The 17,285-nt window shown below is 39.2% G+C and overlaps 1 protein-coding gene and 1 pseudogene across 7 annotated transcripts in view; one reads left to right on the top strand and one right to left on the bottom strand.

Annotated features, from left to right (window-relative positions):
* The window catches only part of LOC143685127 (trafficking protein particle complex subunit 2-like), a 74,509-nt pseudogene extending 63,509 nt beyond the window's left edge, over positions 1-11,000 (bottom strand). The window contains exon 1 of the transcript XR_013176388.1: positions 10,835-11,000. The product of XR_013176388.1 is annotated as a trafficking protein particle complex subunit 2-like (transcript). The remainder of the gene's footprint in view (positions 1-10,834) is intronic.
* Positions 7,581-17,285, top strand: part of CEP85L (centrosomal protein 85L) — a 165,916-nt gene continuing 156,211 nt past the window's right edge. For 3 of the 6 annotated variants that reach the window (XM_077162756.1, XM_077162755.1, XM_077162762.1), the window contains exon 1: positions 8,741-8,870. In XM_077162756.1, the coding sequence (XP_077018871.1) occupies positions 8,756-8,870 (115 nt within the window). In that variant the 5' untranslated portion in view covers positions 8,741-8,755. Of the gene's footprint in view, positions 7,635-8,740; positions 8,871-9,448; positions 11,203-16,091; positions 16,370-17,285 lie in introns of those variants that run through there. The other 3 variants (XM_077162757.1, XM_077162758.1, XM_077162760.1) reach the window with 3 other exon arrangements.

Raw genomic sequence — 17,285 nt, 5'->3', positions numbered from 1 at the left:
ATGGAGATAATAATAGTTCCTACTCTATTCCTAATCATTTTGTTAAGAAGATTAAATGGGGAAGTATATGTAAAATTCTTGGCACGGTGTTCGGCATCAATAGTACCTTTTCTTTTTATTCTTCTAGTCCCTTGTCCTTAAGATGTATCTAAAACTTGTGAAGCACTTTACCAGATATGATCCTATTTACTCCTCACACACACTTTATGAGATGGGACTGTGAGGATCCCATTTGAGAAGTCGGAACTCGAACCTGAGAGGGAAACAGCCTGTGGTTCACAGCCAGCAGGGCGCAGAGCTGAAGCTGCACCCCCGTGTCTGGTGCCAGAGCCTCACACTTTTAGGGTGTTGCCCCATCCTTAGTGTAGGATGCTATGTTGTTGGCATCACAGGTATTTTACTACTGTTTTTTACACAGTCATTGTAGGTAGGTCCCATTTTCTCTCGCACTTGTAATCAATTTCGTTCTCCTTTTTCTGAATATTTGGTATAAAATGTTTATTACTTCTAATGAAATCAAATATATTCTTAAACTCAACAAAAAATGATACCAATGATAAATTAATTACATCATATTTAAGTTATTCAAGGTTTAAGGCTTGATATTACTGTTTTTAATAAGACGAAGTTCTTAAGTAATTTCTGCCTCCAAATTTCAGTCCATTGATGTTTTAAACCTAAAAACGTAAACTAAACTAACCCTATAATGATCCTTGATATTTATTGGTAGATAGTTGGAGTAGGATTAAAATTTTATGGTTCATAATCAATTTAGTACCAAATGAAAAGGAATAATAATTAAGCCTTAGAAAAATACATTTATAAATCATATTTCATGAAACCTTATTTTTTATTGTTTTTCAATAAGTACTCTGGATCTAGATAGCATAACCTAATCTTGCATGTGTTAATAGAACTCATTAATAAATATTTTGTTTATACAAATCTTAAACTACAGGAAAATTTGAAGAGGACTTTCTGGTAATTATGTTTTAATCATGTTTTACTCAGTTTATCGATGATCATTTGTCTTTGAATATCCTGACACCTCTCACTTTAAATGACATTCTCCTTATCGTATTTAAGAAAACCAGATTCAGAGAACCCCAGAGGGGTTGGGGTTAATGAGGCAGTTGCAGACCACGTTACAAGCACTCAGGCGTGGTAGAATAAGGGGCTGTCCAAGGCCAGCAGCAAAGACTATCTCAAGGCTCAGAAACAGTGTGAGTGATGGACACATGATCCTGCTGAAAATAAATACTGAAATATTTTGAAAAGACCAATATAGCTCCCGCAAGCCTAAATCCAGTGTTTGTTTCAGTTTTATTCTAGTAAGAGGATAATCTGGTTCTTTTTTTGTCTAGAAACCACAGGGTTCAGGTGAGTGGCCGTGTGGGCTACCTGGAATCTGTAAAAACCATCACTTTTTAGAAAGGACATTGTTGCCCCTTACCTGGCAATTTGCCAATTCCCCCAGCTACCCACTCTGGCTATTCTCCGGGTCTGGCCTTTCGCCAGTATCTGAAAAAGGATCAAGGCATCTGAGCTGCTCTGTGCACCTCACTTGAGGTCTCCTTCAGCTGACAGCCTTCTCCAGGGAGCTTGCAGTCACCTCAGCAGAAAGTCACCCACAGCCTCTAAAGTTTCCTTTCAACAGAGTTGCATTATAGCAGGAGGATGCCCACACATACCAAAACAGCGTAAGGAAATTCATCATAACCCCCTGGATGAAAGGACAGCAGAGAAATGACACTACACGGTGCGGGCTTCGCGGGCAGCAGGTAGGTACTTCATGGATGAAATCTCCCTCTGTCTCAGAAACACGGAGTTTCCCACTCCCTGCTGCTAACTGCCGTTCATTTCCTCTGAGAAATTTTAGGCAATCTGTTCTAAGAGTTGGTATACGAAAAGATAAAAAATTCCTAACAACAACAACAACAAAAGCTCTTCCATGCTCTGAGGTTCTAGAAGCAGCTTCAGGAAGTAAAGACTGCAACAGTCTCAGGAGGCAAAGAAATTCAGGGGCCATTTTAGGGCAAGCGGGGTGGGATTAGTTGTTCCATTCTGCACTGTTCTCCTAAGCCTACCGCGATCTGAAACAGACCTTGGGCTTGGGCCAGGACCAGGCAACCAGACTGACCTTCAAGGTTAAGCAAAGAAGGCAGCAGTATTCGGGCAACTGCTGGGCCAATTCTCTCCATATTATCTTTTCACTCCATTCTCCCCTAATGTTGATCCAATGACCCCAAACCTCTACTAGATCCACTATAGGTCCTTCCTACTGAAATCATTGACCTTTGGAAGATTATGAAAATAGGTGCCGACCACTGTTCTGTCTTTTTTCTCAGGTGATAACAGTTATTCTTCAGCTCTGTAACACTGTGTAAACGGCGTAGGCAACTTTACTAAGGGTAAAGTTAGCTCTATGACATTTTAGGAGATTATCTGTAATGGAAAAAAAGTGTACCCAATTAATTAATATAAAGATGAATTAATATAAATATTTGCATAACGTCCCAATTAGGGAAACATCATTTACGTTTATTTTGAATCTTATACACAATATCTTTTGAAATGTATTGTATTTTAGCATTGTTCATAATATATGTACAAGAAGTGTGAATTTAATTATAAATGCTTCATTCATAACTTAGTTCATCTCACATTCTTTGTGAGCATTTATGATAATGAATAGATCTTATATTCAAGGGCCATTTTCATACTTTCACTCTGTAGTTTAATAATTAGTGATTCAAAGTACATAGCACATTTTAATAAAATAGTCTCAAGTACTATCACAAAAAAATTGCTTATTCTTCTAGGTTTTTAAAAACTCTTAAGTCTTAGTGGGTCGTTAAGAAGTCTGCAAGATGTTATGCTTTCTGAATTCAATTTTAGGTTTGTTAAAAATGGATCCCCCAAACATAAACTTACAAAATATTAGCACTATTTAAGAACTTGTCTATGGTTCAATGTAGAGAAAAAAGGCACCGATTTTAAATAGCCAACTTTAATTAATTTAGTTTAGATATGCCTGAATATAAGGTATTCCCATTTCTTTCCAAAACACATTTAAAAAAATGTGTTTGGGTTACCTCAAAGTTTTGAGATAGAAGTGAAATAGTTAAATGTTAATTTATGATATTTACTGATTTATTTGCACACGTATATAAATTCACATACTTATTAAAATACTAATTTAGATATATTAATTTTTCCCATTTTCATATTTCACACATATCTGCAATTATTACAATGTAATAACTACTGTATTACATTTTAAAGTGATCTTTAAAAGAGCTTTTGTTTAAAATACAGAGTCTTCTTTTTGAAGTGATAATTTATAATTTGGGTTTAAAAAACAAACAACCCCCACCTTATAGCTATATATGTGTTTACACAGTGGAAAATTCAAAAGCAATAAAGGGTTATAGTGAAAAGTAGGCCAGTCTTTCACACCTGTCTTTATTTCACAGTTTTAGTGCCCTACATAGGAATTCAAAAAATATTAACTAAATTAAAGCTTTCTATACTGTTTTCTGTTTTTTAATATGAATTTCTTTAAATCAGAAAAAATAAGAAATAAACTCTCCCATATACTTGAAAATTGTAGCCACACTTACTTTTGTTTTTCTGAATATATTATAACATTTGTTGAAATTCCAGGCCTCTGCTGAAATTTTAACAAAGGGGTCCATTCCTTAAATTATTCCAGATCACTCTAGGTTTTATTTAATGATGTTAACATCTATTACATCTATGTAAATCCCTCCAGAGATCCTATGTTCTTCCCTACGTATAGGCTAAATGCTGAAAATTTTTGGAAAGGAAATTTACTAAAGTTAACCATAAAAGTGCTTTAATTTCAATTCTCTTTGGCTCCTAGAAGTACTTCGAATAAGTTACACACTTTTCTGCTTGGGGCAGAAGCCTCCAGGACAGACTGGTCAAGAGCACTGAGGAATTTCTGCACCTGAAGTTTATTTATGCTCAGGTGGCATTCTGAGACCACATAAACATGACGTTCCTTTCAATCCTGCCTTCCTCTGCTACTGTTCAAAGTGTAGGGCACTGATTTTTCTATCTTTTTGCAGTCCTAGTCTCATGCTGCTATTTGCCTCCTTCTTGGTAACCGTCTTTGGTTTACTGCTGTCTATCAAAAGCATTTTCACCATGCTCTATAGAACCTCCATTTTACAATTTAAAACAAATATTTTAGTGTATTTAAACAAAAACCCAACTCCTTTATATCTTTGTCTTTACAGATTGTGTCAGTTGGGATTTCTAGGGAAGCAGATGCTAAAGTGGAAATAGGAGGTTTATTGGAAGGTAATTACCTATGAAAGATAAAAGGTTTAGGACTGGAACGGAAAGACTCAGACCACTATGCAGATGAGAGAAGGTTTCAGTTAACCAAAAGAGAGCTCCAGAGCAAAGACTGACAGAAGGTTTCTGCATTGGGCAGAAATGACCATGCCCCACTATGCCTGCTGTGTTCAGTCATTGCTTGGGGTTACCCGGGAAAAGCATGGCCCCCTATCAAAAGCTGAGGCAGATCCTGAAGGCTGTCAGCTAACTACACTTTTTGCAGTTGAATACAAAGGTCTTTCTTTCCTGAAATCTCAAATTCTAATATCCCACTTTTTGACATTAACTTACAAACTTTCCCTTTTCTCCATTATATCTGTGCTTTGATTTCAGGTAAAACTTCCATCTCATTCATTCCATCTTCTCTCAACATTTTATTCCTCTCTTGATTTTGCTGCCTTCTCCAGATAGGCTGGATCCATCACTTCATCCATTCTCCAACCAATATCCTTAAATTCCTTCCTCCCCTTTCTGAAGTGCCAACACTACCAAACCCTGCTTGTCTGCCTTCTTTATCCTTATAATCAAAGGACTGCTTCATGATTCATTGGTTTCATATTTTGTGACTGACCTTTGCAACCCAGTTCTGGAGGTGGTGGGAATGAGGAACCAAGGACTTGAGATAATGTGTCCTTGATCTTTTGGACTGGCCCCACCATCCTGCCACCTTTCCCTAATATTCTTTCCTCTATTTTGGTAGCTCTGAGAAGGACAGTAAGCCAAGTAGTTAAGCAGACAGCCAAGTGGGGAGTTCAGGGAATAAAACTGAGAATGAGAGTTTCTATGAAATTGGCCCCAAATAATTTGATAAACGTTTCTTAAGAATGTACTATTTCACCATAATCCTTGGATTAATCAATAACCTTAAAGGTCAGGAAAAGATATTTATCAGTATTTTACCCCATTCTGATATATGTATATAAAACATCATCTACAACTGCATTTGGACTATAGTGATGTAATTTCTTCTTGGTGAGGTACACAACAGAGTTCCGTTTCTAGATTGTCTCTCTCAGGAATATAGGGAATACACATGTAGTCTTCTAAGCACTTAACAAATATTAACTCATTTAAACCCTACAACAATCCTATGAGATAAGTATTATCATAATCTCCAAATTATACACAAGGAAACTGAGGCACAGAACAGTTAAGTAACCTATTTCGTCTTCTAATCACGTTAGTAGGGTTGAATCGTATCTGCTAGGATTCCAATAAAGATTTTCAAATCTATCCTTAAAACTAAGATTGTTTGTGGGTTTTCTTTTTTTGCATTATTATAAATGATTTTGGGATATATCAACCACCCAAAGTGGGTAAAGTCATTTTTGTGCTCTGGAATAGGTTGTATATTACAAGAATTATCTGATTCTTAGAATTTTTTTAGAATTTATCAATAAATCTGTTTCTAGTTAATGGCAATTGTTTTTTTAGGAACTATTTCAATTGCTGTTGATTGGCTTAATTTGTCTACATATTATGTTGGTTTTGCTATTTTATATTTTTGTACAGAAAAATTGTTCTCTCGAGGTTTCCTTATATTATACACACGATTTTCCTGTAGGTTTGAAATGTCACTTTTATCCATTACTATATTCCCTTTTTCAGTTCTCTGGTTGTTGTTTATCAAATCTAATAAATTTATGCATAAAAAACATGTAAGATGTTTAATTTAGTTCAAATATTTATATCCAGAGAATTTAAGATTTACAAATGCAACATTTTAAGTGAAGTTTAACAGAGTTTGGTATTAAATATAGTGTTTTAAGTACTATTTTCCTCTTTTATCTGTGATCAAGTTTATATTCTTAAAAGTCCTGTCCCAAAACATTATCTAACTTTCACTTGAGTAGCCATAGTCATACACACACAAACATCCACAGTTGCTATTTTCATTATTTGTATAATAAGGAGTAATCTCTTTTTCAGTAGAACAAGATAGTAAAGATCAACAATAAATGTCTTTGCTTGGGAGATTGTCCTTGTGACTTCTACATATTATTACAACAAGACAAAAATATGTCAGTTTATAACATTGGGTTTACTAATAGTTTGAGAAAATGACTCTCAGTTGTGTGCTATGATAAATTTAAATCATTCTGAGAAGCATGGATACAGAATCCATGGATGGGGGAAATCACAATTCAGTGTGTACTGAATTCAAGAGTTTAAAAAATCAATTACTGCAGATTATTTCACATATATATAATATTCTCAGTATTTCAGTTATTTTAATTGCATTGAAATCAATCCTCCCAAGTGTAATTTAGTGGGAACACAGAAATTTACCAACTGCTAAAATAGCAACATGTTTTACTGTTCATTTTTATTCTATAATAAGTATTGACATAGTCTACATGGCTTCAGCTTCACATACACTTTTTTTTGTGTGTGTAATGGCATACCCCTCACACAGATAAAAACATGTAGAAAACCTGAGTAAATGATTTTGTTTATTTAAATGATATTTAGAATTGAGTGGAAATTGGCAGTTTTGAAATAACAAATAAATATATATCAAACTCACAAAACACCAAGATACGTCTGTAATATTTCACACATTTCTTATGTGAGTATAAATCATGCAAAAAGTATAGTTTGCTATAGTGCTATAGCTTCTCATAATTCTCTTTTTTGGAATTTATTTTTAGGTTTTTTTAAAAAAATTTATCCTATTCAAGTGTCATTTAAACAGAACTAATAATGCAAATTTAAATCAGAAAAAGGAACCAATTACATTCTTTTATGTTTGCCACTTCTTATGATCAGAAACAACTGACCCTTGGCCAACGTCTCATGCTTTGGAGAAATAATTGTAACTCGACCCGAGAGAGACTAAATGTAAACCTGAAATCAGATAAATTACGAACCAGATGTGGTAAGTGATAAATTATATATTGAATGTTCTGGGAACCCAGCTCAGGGGAAAATATCTTAAATATAACGAGGCTCTCCAAGTTTTAAGCAGTATTTCCCAATTTCAGAATCTTTAAGGAAAAAGGCCAATGAGGCCTTTTGTTAACAAACTTCCAGAACAGGAAAAACTATCCTTGGTATCCAAAGCCCTGAGAGGACAGGACTTGCTTTTTGCTTTACCTTATCTATCGGTTTAGTGCAGGGCCTGCCACCTTCTGAGCTGCAGGGTTAATAGTAAGTGAACTATTTTGTATCTACATGTCGAAAGGATTATATTGCCAACGAGAAGACTGAACAAATAAGAGCTGCTGCTCTCTCGTCCTTCATCAGGATGTCTATACTTCCGCACAGTAAGTGCAGGGTGGGGAAGCCTGATGAACTGAGGGCTGAGGGAAAACTTGAAAGGTGCAGGGGGCGAGAAGGAAGACACTCCCTTTTCAGACTGTGGTCCCATTTTGATTCCTTTCTGATCGCTGCGCTGCTAGGTTAATACCACGACCCCTCGCTGAACCCTTCTGGTCCTGATTATCCGCAGGCCTTTTCGCGGTTTCTGCCTTTTCCCGTGTACGTCCGTCCCAGTGAAATAGATATTTTGGTCTGACTTCCCCACTCCCCTCCCTAACCCATTTTTTTTTTTTTTTTGAGGAAAACTACCTCTTCTCTATTCCTCCCCCACCCCAAGGTGCTATAAACGATATTTGTGGAACGGATATTGATTTCAATCCCAAACCCAGTCCCCCCTGAGGCTGGGAGGCCCTTCCGGCTTAATCTCTTTATCTCAGGCAACTATGATGCCGGGACAGGTCTTCCCCGCCTCCTTCAAAACGGTGCCCCTTGCGGAGGCAGGGATTGCAGAAGAGGTTCCCGGGCTACGCTGCCACCCACTTCTCATCATGTAGGGTTCCGGGGTAGGGCTGTCACCCACTTCTCATCACGTAGGGTTCCGGAGTAGGGAAGCGGGGATGAGGCCGTAGGACCCCGCCCTCCAATCCGCCACCCGCACCACCCAGCAGCTTTAAGGCGGCGACCCCAGCTCTGCACGCAGCTCCCGCCCCGCCCCGCGAACGCCTTATGTAAGGGTCTGAGGCCCCGCCCCCGAAAGGCCACGCCCCTCGCCGCCAAGCCCCGCCCCCGTCTGGGTCCCCGGCTCCGGCTCCCTGGGGCGGAGGGGGCGGAGAGAAGCCGCAGCTGCAACTTGGCTGGAGCCTTTGAGCCCCTGCACAGCCGGTGATCGAGCCGCCCATTGAGCCGCAGGCGCCCGCGAGCCGCCGCTCCCCTAGCCCGGCCTCAGCCCCGCCGGCCCGGCCATGGCAGTCGTCCCCGCCACCGCGGTGAATCAGGCCCCTGCGGTCCCCGCCCGTCGCTGAACAACCGTTAACCCGCTCGCCCGCCCGCCGTCCCCGGGCCGCCGCGGCCCAGGCTCCGCACAAGTTTCCGCCGCCCGAGAAGCCGGACGCGAAGGCGGGGGAGGATGGACGTGGGGAGTCGGGCGCCCCCGGCCCTCTCGCCCGCCTTGTGGGGGCGCTTCCTGGCCGCGGAGGCCGGCGGTCGGGACAGCCCCGGCGGAGCCCGCAGCTTCCCGGCGGGTAAGGAGCGGGACAGTCTCCCGGCGGGGGTGGGGGTCCCCTCCCTCCTCAAGCCTGGCTTCGCCGGGGCCGCCTCGCCGACCCCCGCCGCGCGCCCGCGGGTCTCGTTTCCTCAGCGCTGGCCTCGGCTGCCGACGCCCGGGCCCGCGGGCTGACATCTGGCGGGCGGCTTCCCCGGCGCTGCGGCTCGGGTATCTCCGCGGCCCCCGCGGCCGGGGCTCCAGCTTGGCCCGGCCTCCTCGGGTAGGCTTTGTTGTCTGTCCTGTTCCTCGCCTTCCCTCGTGGGTCTGTGAGCGACATCGCTGACGGAGCTTGCTTGCGGCTGGCGCGGACCGGGGCGGAAAGGTCGCTGCGACCGTGTGGCGGCGTCGGCGGCTTCGGGCGCACCTCGGAGGGGCCGGACCCGGGGTCGAGTGTGCCACGGCCTCCACGGGCGGCCCCGGCCCCGGCCCTGCAGCCGCTACTTTCGGGCGCGCTTTGGAGCAGGAGGGGGCTGCTGGTGATGCTGTCGCTTTAAATGACTCCCCAGGGGATTTCACTCCCTCTTAGAAACCCGGTCGCTGTCCCTTTAATTTCAGCCACCGGTGGCAGGGGGTCCTGAGCGAGCCAGCCGGCCTTTGAGCGATGGGGTGTCGGTTCGTTGTGCATCTCCCGGCCCCTTCAAGGAAAATTAGGGGTTTGCAGTGCTCCTTGTGTTAGGGGGTCTATTGGTAGAAGACAGCCATTTCATGCCTGCATCGCTCAGAAGTTATGAAGGAACCATCAGTTCCTGATCAAGCCCCCCCCAATACGGGATTAAAGATTAAGGTTTGGGTGCCTGTGATAAATTACGTAACTATGACAGTTATTCCAGATACTTTAATCTTATTTAAGATTTGGACCCCTTCCAGAAGCTGCAAGTTATGTGGATTCTTTATGCAGAAGAAGAAATCCCCATATGTACATATACAGAAGTTATCCTGCAATTTTAGTTGTTCCTGAGACCCCTATTAGGTAATCTTGCTCCATGAAGTGAGCTGAACTCGTGTAATTTAGAGACACTTTCGTATGTATTTTCAAAACCATTATTTACAAAACAAAAAAAGCAGAAGCAGCATTTGGAAGGGTCTTTTGTTGGTAATGTTCTCTGCTATTTAAAAAAACTTCAGGCACAAACCCAGATTGCTCATGAAATTTGAAATATGCAATTTTATGAAAGTTTAGAAATTTGTGATATGGTGTTTTTTAAGACAAATTTTAAAATTTCAGGGTTAGATTTGAAATCACTATCACAAATTTAGTTCTAACAGCAATATTAGATAAAAATAGAATTTAATTTGGATGTTTAATAAAAAAGCAATTTAAGGAGGGAATTATTTTTTCTAAAATGTATAATATTTGTCCTATGAAGAGGAATGAGTTTGTGGTGCTTACTGAGCCTTCACAAACCTTGAGATCTAAGTAACTTGAGTGAAAAGACACTTGATTATCCCTAGGGGCTTGAAGGAGTGGTTTCAATTTATCTGTACATGTCAAGCCATCTGTAATGTCTTTTGCAACCTAACCTCTTAAAATTTATAATAATAGCTTGTTCGGAGATGTATCACTGAAGCACTGTATCCATTTTTCTATTGTTTTATATGAGGAAGAAAATAGTGGAGTTTAGAAGCACCCCTAGACCTTTGTTATGGCATAGAACATAGTGGGAGAAGATACTTTATATTATTTAACTTGAAGGATTTTAGATAGTATATCTTTCCAAGAGCATATATTTACTCCAGCTTTGACATTGATAATCAGAACATGTCATTTCAATAAAATTGAGCTTGAGCTGTATGCTGAGAATGGATTATTTTTTACAGTATTAGAGAAGTCATGTTACTTGATCAGTCATTTAAAAAATATATTCAACCCTTAAAACATTTTGAGGTAGGATATGATAGCTTTAAAATGTGCTAAAAATAAAATGTTACAAAGACACTTACTTGAGCTGAAGAAATGTCGTTTGTTCCTTGTCTCCGGCTTTGTCTTCCTCTTCTAGTTGATGTGTAGCCTGAAGGTGTTTAGTGATGTCATAATTGTAGAGGTAATAACTTATATGATTACATCAAATAGAAAGGTTTTCTCTAATGATTCTGAATTAGATGGACCTAAAAGTACTATGGTAACAATGAAACATGAGTCCTTAACCTAAACTCAATTGGACATGCTCTGTCATAACAGGCAGCGGGGAATAGGGTGACTGTCACATTTATTGATGACTGTTGTGAAAATAAATTGATTAATAATCAAATTCAATAACTTCTTGGCTTGAATGAAGCTGGTAAATTGACCCGACGGCAGGCAATAAATGGTGAGTTGTTAACCTCTATTGTCAATGTTGTGGATATTTTCGTACATTAAGAAAAGAAAAGTTTTACAGAGTCAGGATTTTTCTTAACTGGGTGAAATGTGTGTGTATGTGTATTCTGAAAGGTTGGATACTCTTAGATGTATTTTATAGACTGATAACTTAATTAGTTCCCCCAGTTTGGGCATTAAAAAATGAAGAATGTGAGCATCCAGATAGCTTCTAGAGCCACAATATGGTATTCATTATTATTATTACGACTTTTTAATAATAATCCTAAGTAATCTTCTAAAAAAGTAGAATTTATTGTTTATGATCACTCATATTTTAAGAAAGAAAATGATCAGCATAAAGAGAACATTGAATTACTTTTCATACTAATAATTTATTTTCACTTTCTATGTTTCTTTCATTAAAAAAGAACTCATTGTTATCTAGCATCGTGCCTGGCACATAATAAGTTATTGGGCAAATGTTAATCCTTTCAATAAGGATCACTGATGTGCCAAGCATTGTACTAGACCCAGGGGGTATATTATGTATATTATTGAACAAGAAAGATAAGTTCCCTGCTGTAAGGGAGCTTATGTTTAACTGGGGAAGAGAAAGTGCAGAAGTAAGTTAATAACAAGATAATTAGCGTTAAGTATGATAAAGAAGAGGAAGCCAGGCGAGATGTTAGAGGATGGGCAGAGCTGCTTTGGGTAGGCCAATCAGGGAAAGTGTCACTGAGGAGGAAGTAGCATTGAGCTGAGAGACCTGAAGGATGCAAAGGAGCCAGGACACTAGGGGAGGAGGGGAAGAGTGTTCAGGTGAAGGAGACAGAAACAGCAAAAGCTCAAAGGTGGTTGGGGAGTTGAGGAACTGTGAGTCTGGATATAGTGAGCAAAATGAGGAGAGAGAGAGATGAGGTGAGGAAAGCCAGATAATTGGATTCTATTTTGTATGTGAGGGAAAGTAAGTATCAAAGGGCAGTTGAAATGACTATTCTTTCAAACACTGAGTGCTTTCTATGAAAGCATTTCTATACCCTGGGGACACAAAATGAATATTCCCTCTCTTTGATGCTTTACAGATCACTCCTGGCTGTTGTGTGTGTGGGGGGAGGGGGGGGGGGGAGAAATGATGCTTGTAAAGGGAGGCAGGGACCAGAGGAATAGCAGGGTGAGAGATGGTGGCTTGGATTAGAGTGATTGGATTGGAGTTGGAGAGAAGAGGATGGAGTTGAGATATGTTTAAGAAATAAAGCTAACAGGATTTACTGATGATTTGGAGGTGGCAAGAGAAGGAAAGAGGAATCAAAAAATGATGTCTTAGTTTTGGTGGTGGTGCCTATTTCCTGAGATAGGGAAGATTAGTGAAGGGAAAGTGCGAGGAAGATAAGTGGGAATTAAGAGTTCTGTTTTGGCCATGGGGAGTTTTGAGATGCTTTTTTTTTTGTGAGCTTTAAGTGAGATGTTGAGTACGAGGTTGAGTATATTTTTTTTACATGGGCAGGCACCGGAAATCAAACCCGGGTCCTCTGGCATGGCAGGCAAGCATTCTTGCCTGCTGAGCCACGGTGGCCCCCCGCCCCCCCCCCCCCCCCCCCCCGAGGTTGGGTATATTTAAGTCTGGAAATTGGTGGGGGATCAGGAGTGGAGGTAGGAATTTAAGAGTTCTCTGTGAATAGATGGTGTTTAAAGGTCATGGGACTGATAGAGATCACTGGAGAACAGACAGAAGACAGTGGAGGACTGAACCCTGGGGCATGTTAACATTCCCTAGTCACATAGAGGAAGAGGAGCTATCCAAGGAGACTGAAGGAGCTTCAAGTCAAGTAGGAGTGTAGTTTTCCAGAAGAGAGGAGACTGCAGAAAAGAGTTATCACCAAAGTGTCATGTTTCCAAGAAGCCATGCAAGATGAATCTGAAGAGAAAGGATCAACATCACTGGCCAGTTTCAGTGAGACACTTAAAAATTTAAAGCTTGTAGGGATTTTTAGCGATTCTCTAATTCAATCAGCTCACTTTATTGCTTGGGGGTTAATGTAGATGCTCAATAAACGAATTGCTTTCTCTTCTTGAGCTGGGATAATCAACTGTGCTGGTTTATCTGGGGCTTTCAGTGTTAAAGCTGGGAAAAATCAAGTGTTATTAGGATTTTAAGTTACTTTAAAGAGAATGAACTTGTGATCATGAACTTTGTCTTTTGCTCTTCTTTATATAAATGTCTAGTAAATAAAACTTAATTGCCTTATTGATGCTACCTTATAGTACTAAAGTTCAGAGTTCTGAAATGAAGTATAGCTGTTAGTTATCCTTCTAGAAGAGGACGGAATGAAAAATTTGGGCTATAGTTCATGTAAATTTGAAGTTTTCTAGCCAATAGTTACAATTCTCTTGTCGATGTCTTCAGTAGCAATTGCTTTGTAATTCACATTCCTGAAAGCTTTCCTGAAGCTTTTTCGATAGTACTGAGCATTCAGTCTCATTTTAGGAATCGTTTACTGAAAAATTTGACTAGAAATTAAGTGCTTTAATTTTAGGGACAGAAAAATTCCAGATATTTATAAATTTTCTCAAAGCTTTATTTTAAAATATTTTGAAATGAAATATTTTAAACTAAAATATTGTTTTAGTTTTGACATTTAAATGACTTGTGAATGGTATTTACGCTTCTAAGTATCAGAAAAGTAAAAGATTAATTGGAGAATAATTAGCTTATTCTACTATTGTATATAAAAGTAACCTTTTTTGCTTCTTTAGTTTAGGAAAATTTATTTTAATTGGGGTGTTTATTTTCTCTTGAGTTCTGATGATCATTCTTTGTTTTGGCATAATTTGCTGTGGTACATAATAACCTCTATTTGGTGATGTTTTGAAGCAGTTTCATTCTAAGACAAAGGTAAAACCCCTCTGGAATACCACTTGGTATATTCCCTCACATTTGTAGAGGTTTATTAATAACCTCTCATTAGTTGATACTGTACTTCATTTTTCCAGTTTATGAATAAATCAAAGGCTTGTGAAAGAGTAAATTAAATATGTGACCCTCATTCTGAACAGCTGCTAAAATACCGTTTTGAATATAGCATTTCATGGAACCAGAGGATAGATCTCTTTGGCTTGTCCACGCACTGAAATCAATAGATAGTAATTTCTTCATATGTGATAGTCTTAACTCTGTTAATTGCCACCCTAACCTTGAATTTCTTGTTTTATGTCATAAGTATTTGGAGCATATTTATTGGTTTGAACTCATACTTTTGCTATGAAAGGCAAATGCCTTATTTATCTAGCGATGGAAGGCGAATGCCTTATTTGCCTATCTAATCATGTATTCTTAATTTGAGCTAATTTTAATCCCAGCCTGAATCAGCCTTATTGAAAACCTTTATAATGAAAACAAATGCAAAATCACAATCTGAAGAATCTTTCTTATATTTTTTGTGGCCCTGTTTTTAAAATTATTTGCAGTGGTTAATGAATGAACTTTTTCTTCTATATTTAGAAAGCAATAAGTACTAGAACTGATTGCTTAACATTTGATTTAAATCCTTAAATGCAAGGAAGTCAATTAGTTTAGATTAAGCTGGATTTTTATTGTAGTTATTATTTACAAGTTAGTGTGTTTATATGAAAAAGCACTATGCTTACTAATTTGATGCTGCTAACATTATTTTTAACTGCTAACCTTATTTGAACGGAGTGGAACCATCTTCCATTATTATTATTTAATAACTTTCACGTTCCTGTCCAAAGCTTGAATCTAATCCTGTTGGTCTTACTTTCGTCTCACCTAGAATTTCACCCCTGGTTAGAACCACATATTTCAAGTCTAAGCTCATCTTTGAATCTCTGTGGGATGGGAGGAGCCTCCAAGCACCACCTCCCACCTTTGTTACCTGTTGTTTGACTATTTTTTGAGTATGCACAACTAGCTGTAAAAATTTTCAGTCAAATGCTCCCATTATGTGTGTGCAGTATTTATCATGTCCATTTAAAGATGTACTTTAAAAAATCTTTTAATATTTCTTATATCTGGATGCATTATCATATGCTTCATGGTGTCATTATTTAATTGGCACATTTTTTTTAGTGGTATGTAAAAATGGTATATTTTGTTAATGAGGATATGGTATATTTGAAGAAATACAAAGTTTATGTTATAGACTTATACCTCTATACCAATATACATAAGTGTTACAGAAGTAGAAATTGAAAAAGAAAGATGAAATAAACAATATGAGATACATGATATTAACAATTTATAATATTAATGGTTAAACTTGTTCTTTCTCATTTTTTTTTCTGAGAAATTATGGTAGAATCTGTTTCATTATTTTTGAGAATCTTGATTTACCATTTTGTGATATGGTAATTCTAAGGGTTGGTTCTAAGTTTATTTGATCTCAAGTATTATTTTTAATGGCTGATTACCGAAAAGATACTTCATGAAATGGTCACTCCTAAAAGAAGCTTATCCTTGGCTGTGCTTACTAAATCATAATACTCAATTTTCAGTCCCTGATATAAAGATTTTTGTTTTGATTAGGCTTGTAAAATTCTGTCTTTGCTAGACTCAATTTTTCCTTGTGAGTGAATTTGAAGGTTGCGGTTTGGCCCAACCGCTAGACTATCGGGGACCCTCTACTCCTCTGCTTCTCACTGCTTGCTAGACGACACTGCCGCACGCAGAAAAGGGGCTCAAGCTGGGGGTTTGGGTCCAAGGGGCGCGCGCAGGAGACCTCGCTGCGGGTCTAAAGGACTGGAGGCCGAGTCAATTAAGGCATGAAGCGAGGTAGCTTTATTGTTGGTAGACGCTTATGCCAGGGCCGCCAGTAGCTAAAGACCACGAGGCTCGGCGAACCCTGGATTATATACAGTTTGAGGAGAGGCGGAGTTAGGGCGTGGCCTCCAGGGGAGGGTAGCCAATCACACAGGGAGGACGGATGAGTGACTGTGACCATAGAGATGCTGTTCCTGAGTGTACCCGTAGCAGAGGATGTTGGGTAGGTGGAGGACTAAGGAGAAGACCAATAGGGTTAGAGAGACAAGACTGCATCATCACTAGTCGCCGGTGAGGCTTGTAATTCAGAGGTCTAGAAGAACCGGACGTGCCAAAATGGCGAGGGAGGGAGAGAAAGAGACTAAGCCACCAGGTCAAGAATAAAATTATGCCACAGAAGGTGATATATTCATACATTTCTATTCATACAAATAGGTTCAAAACCCAGTAGAATTCCTGGTATGGAAGGTTTTTTTTTTCTGTTTATATATATATATATATATATATATATATGTAAACATTTTTTTATTGTGAAATATAACATCTATACAAAAAAGCAGTAGATTTTTTTTAAAAAGTACATTTTAACAAGTAGTTATGGAACAGATTCAAAGCTTGATATGGATTACATTTTTGGTTTTTCCTTTTAGCTACTCTAGCAAACTGGAGATTAGAAAGAATGATCAATATAATGATCAGTGGTCATACTCATTTGTTTAATCCTAGCTTCTCTGTTATAACTCCTCCTTTGCCTTTGATTCTTCTCTCAATCTTTAGGGATATTTGGGTTATGCCCTGTTCTAGTTTGTTAGCTGCTGGAATGCAGTATACCAGAAGTGGAATGGCTTTTGCGAAGGGGAGTTTGATAAGTTGCAAGGTTACAGTTTTAAGGCCATGAAAATGTCCTAATTAAAGCAAGTCTATAAAAGTGCCCAAATTAAGGCACCAGCAAGAGGTTACCTTCACTCAAGAAAGGCTGATGACATTCAGGGTTTCTCTCTCAACTAAAAGGTACATGGTGAGCATGGCAGGGTCTGCTAGCTTTCTCTTCAGGCTTCTTCTTTCGTAAAGCTCCCCCAGAGGTGTATTCCTTCTTCATCTCCAAAGGTCTCTGGCTGCGTGGACTGTCATGGTTCTCCTGGCTCTCTTGTTGCTCTTGTTACTCTGAAACTTTCTTCAAAATGCTTCCTCTTTTAAAGGATTCCAATAAACTAATCAAGACCCACCTGGAAAGGCTGGAGTCACATCTCCCTCTAATTAATACCCCCAATGGGGTGAGTCACATCTCCATGGAGATAATCTAACCAAGCCTCCAA

The sequence above is a fragment of the Tamandua tetradactyla genome, chromosome 5 (genome assembly GCF_023851605.1).
Source record: "Tamandua tetradactyla isolate mTamTet1 chromosome 5, mTamTet1.pri, whole genome shotgun sequence".
NCBI classification, from domain to species: Eukaryota; Metazoa; Chordata; class Mammalia; order Pilosa; family Myrmecophagidae; genus Tamandua; species Tamandua tetradactyla.
The sequence above is the reverse complement of the archived record's forward strand: the minus strand, read 5'-3'. Positions and strand labels throughout refer to the sequence as shown.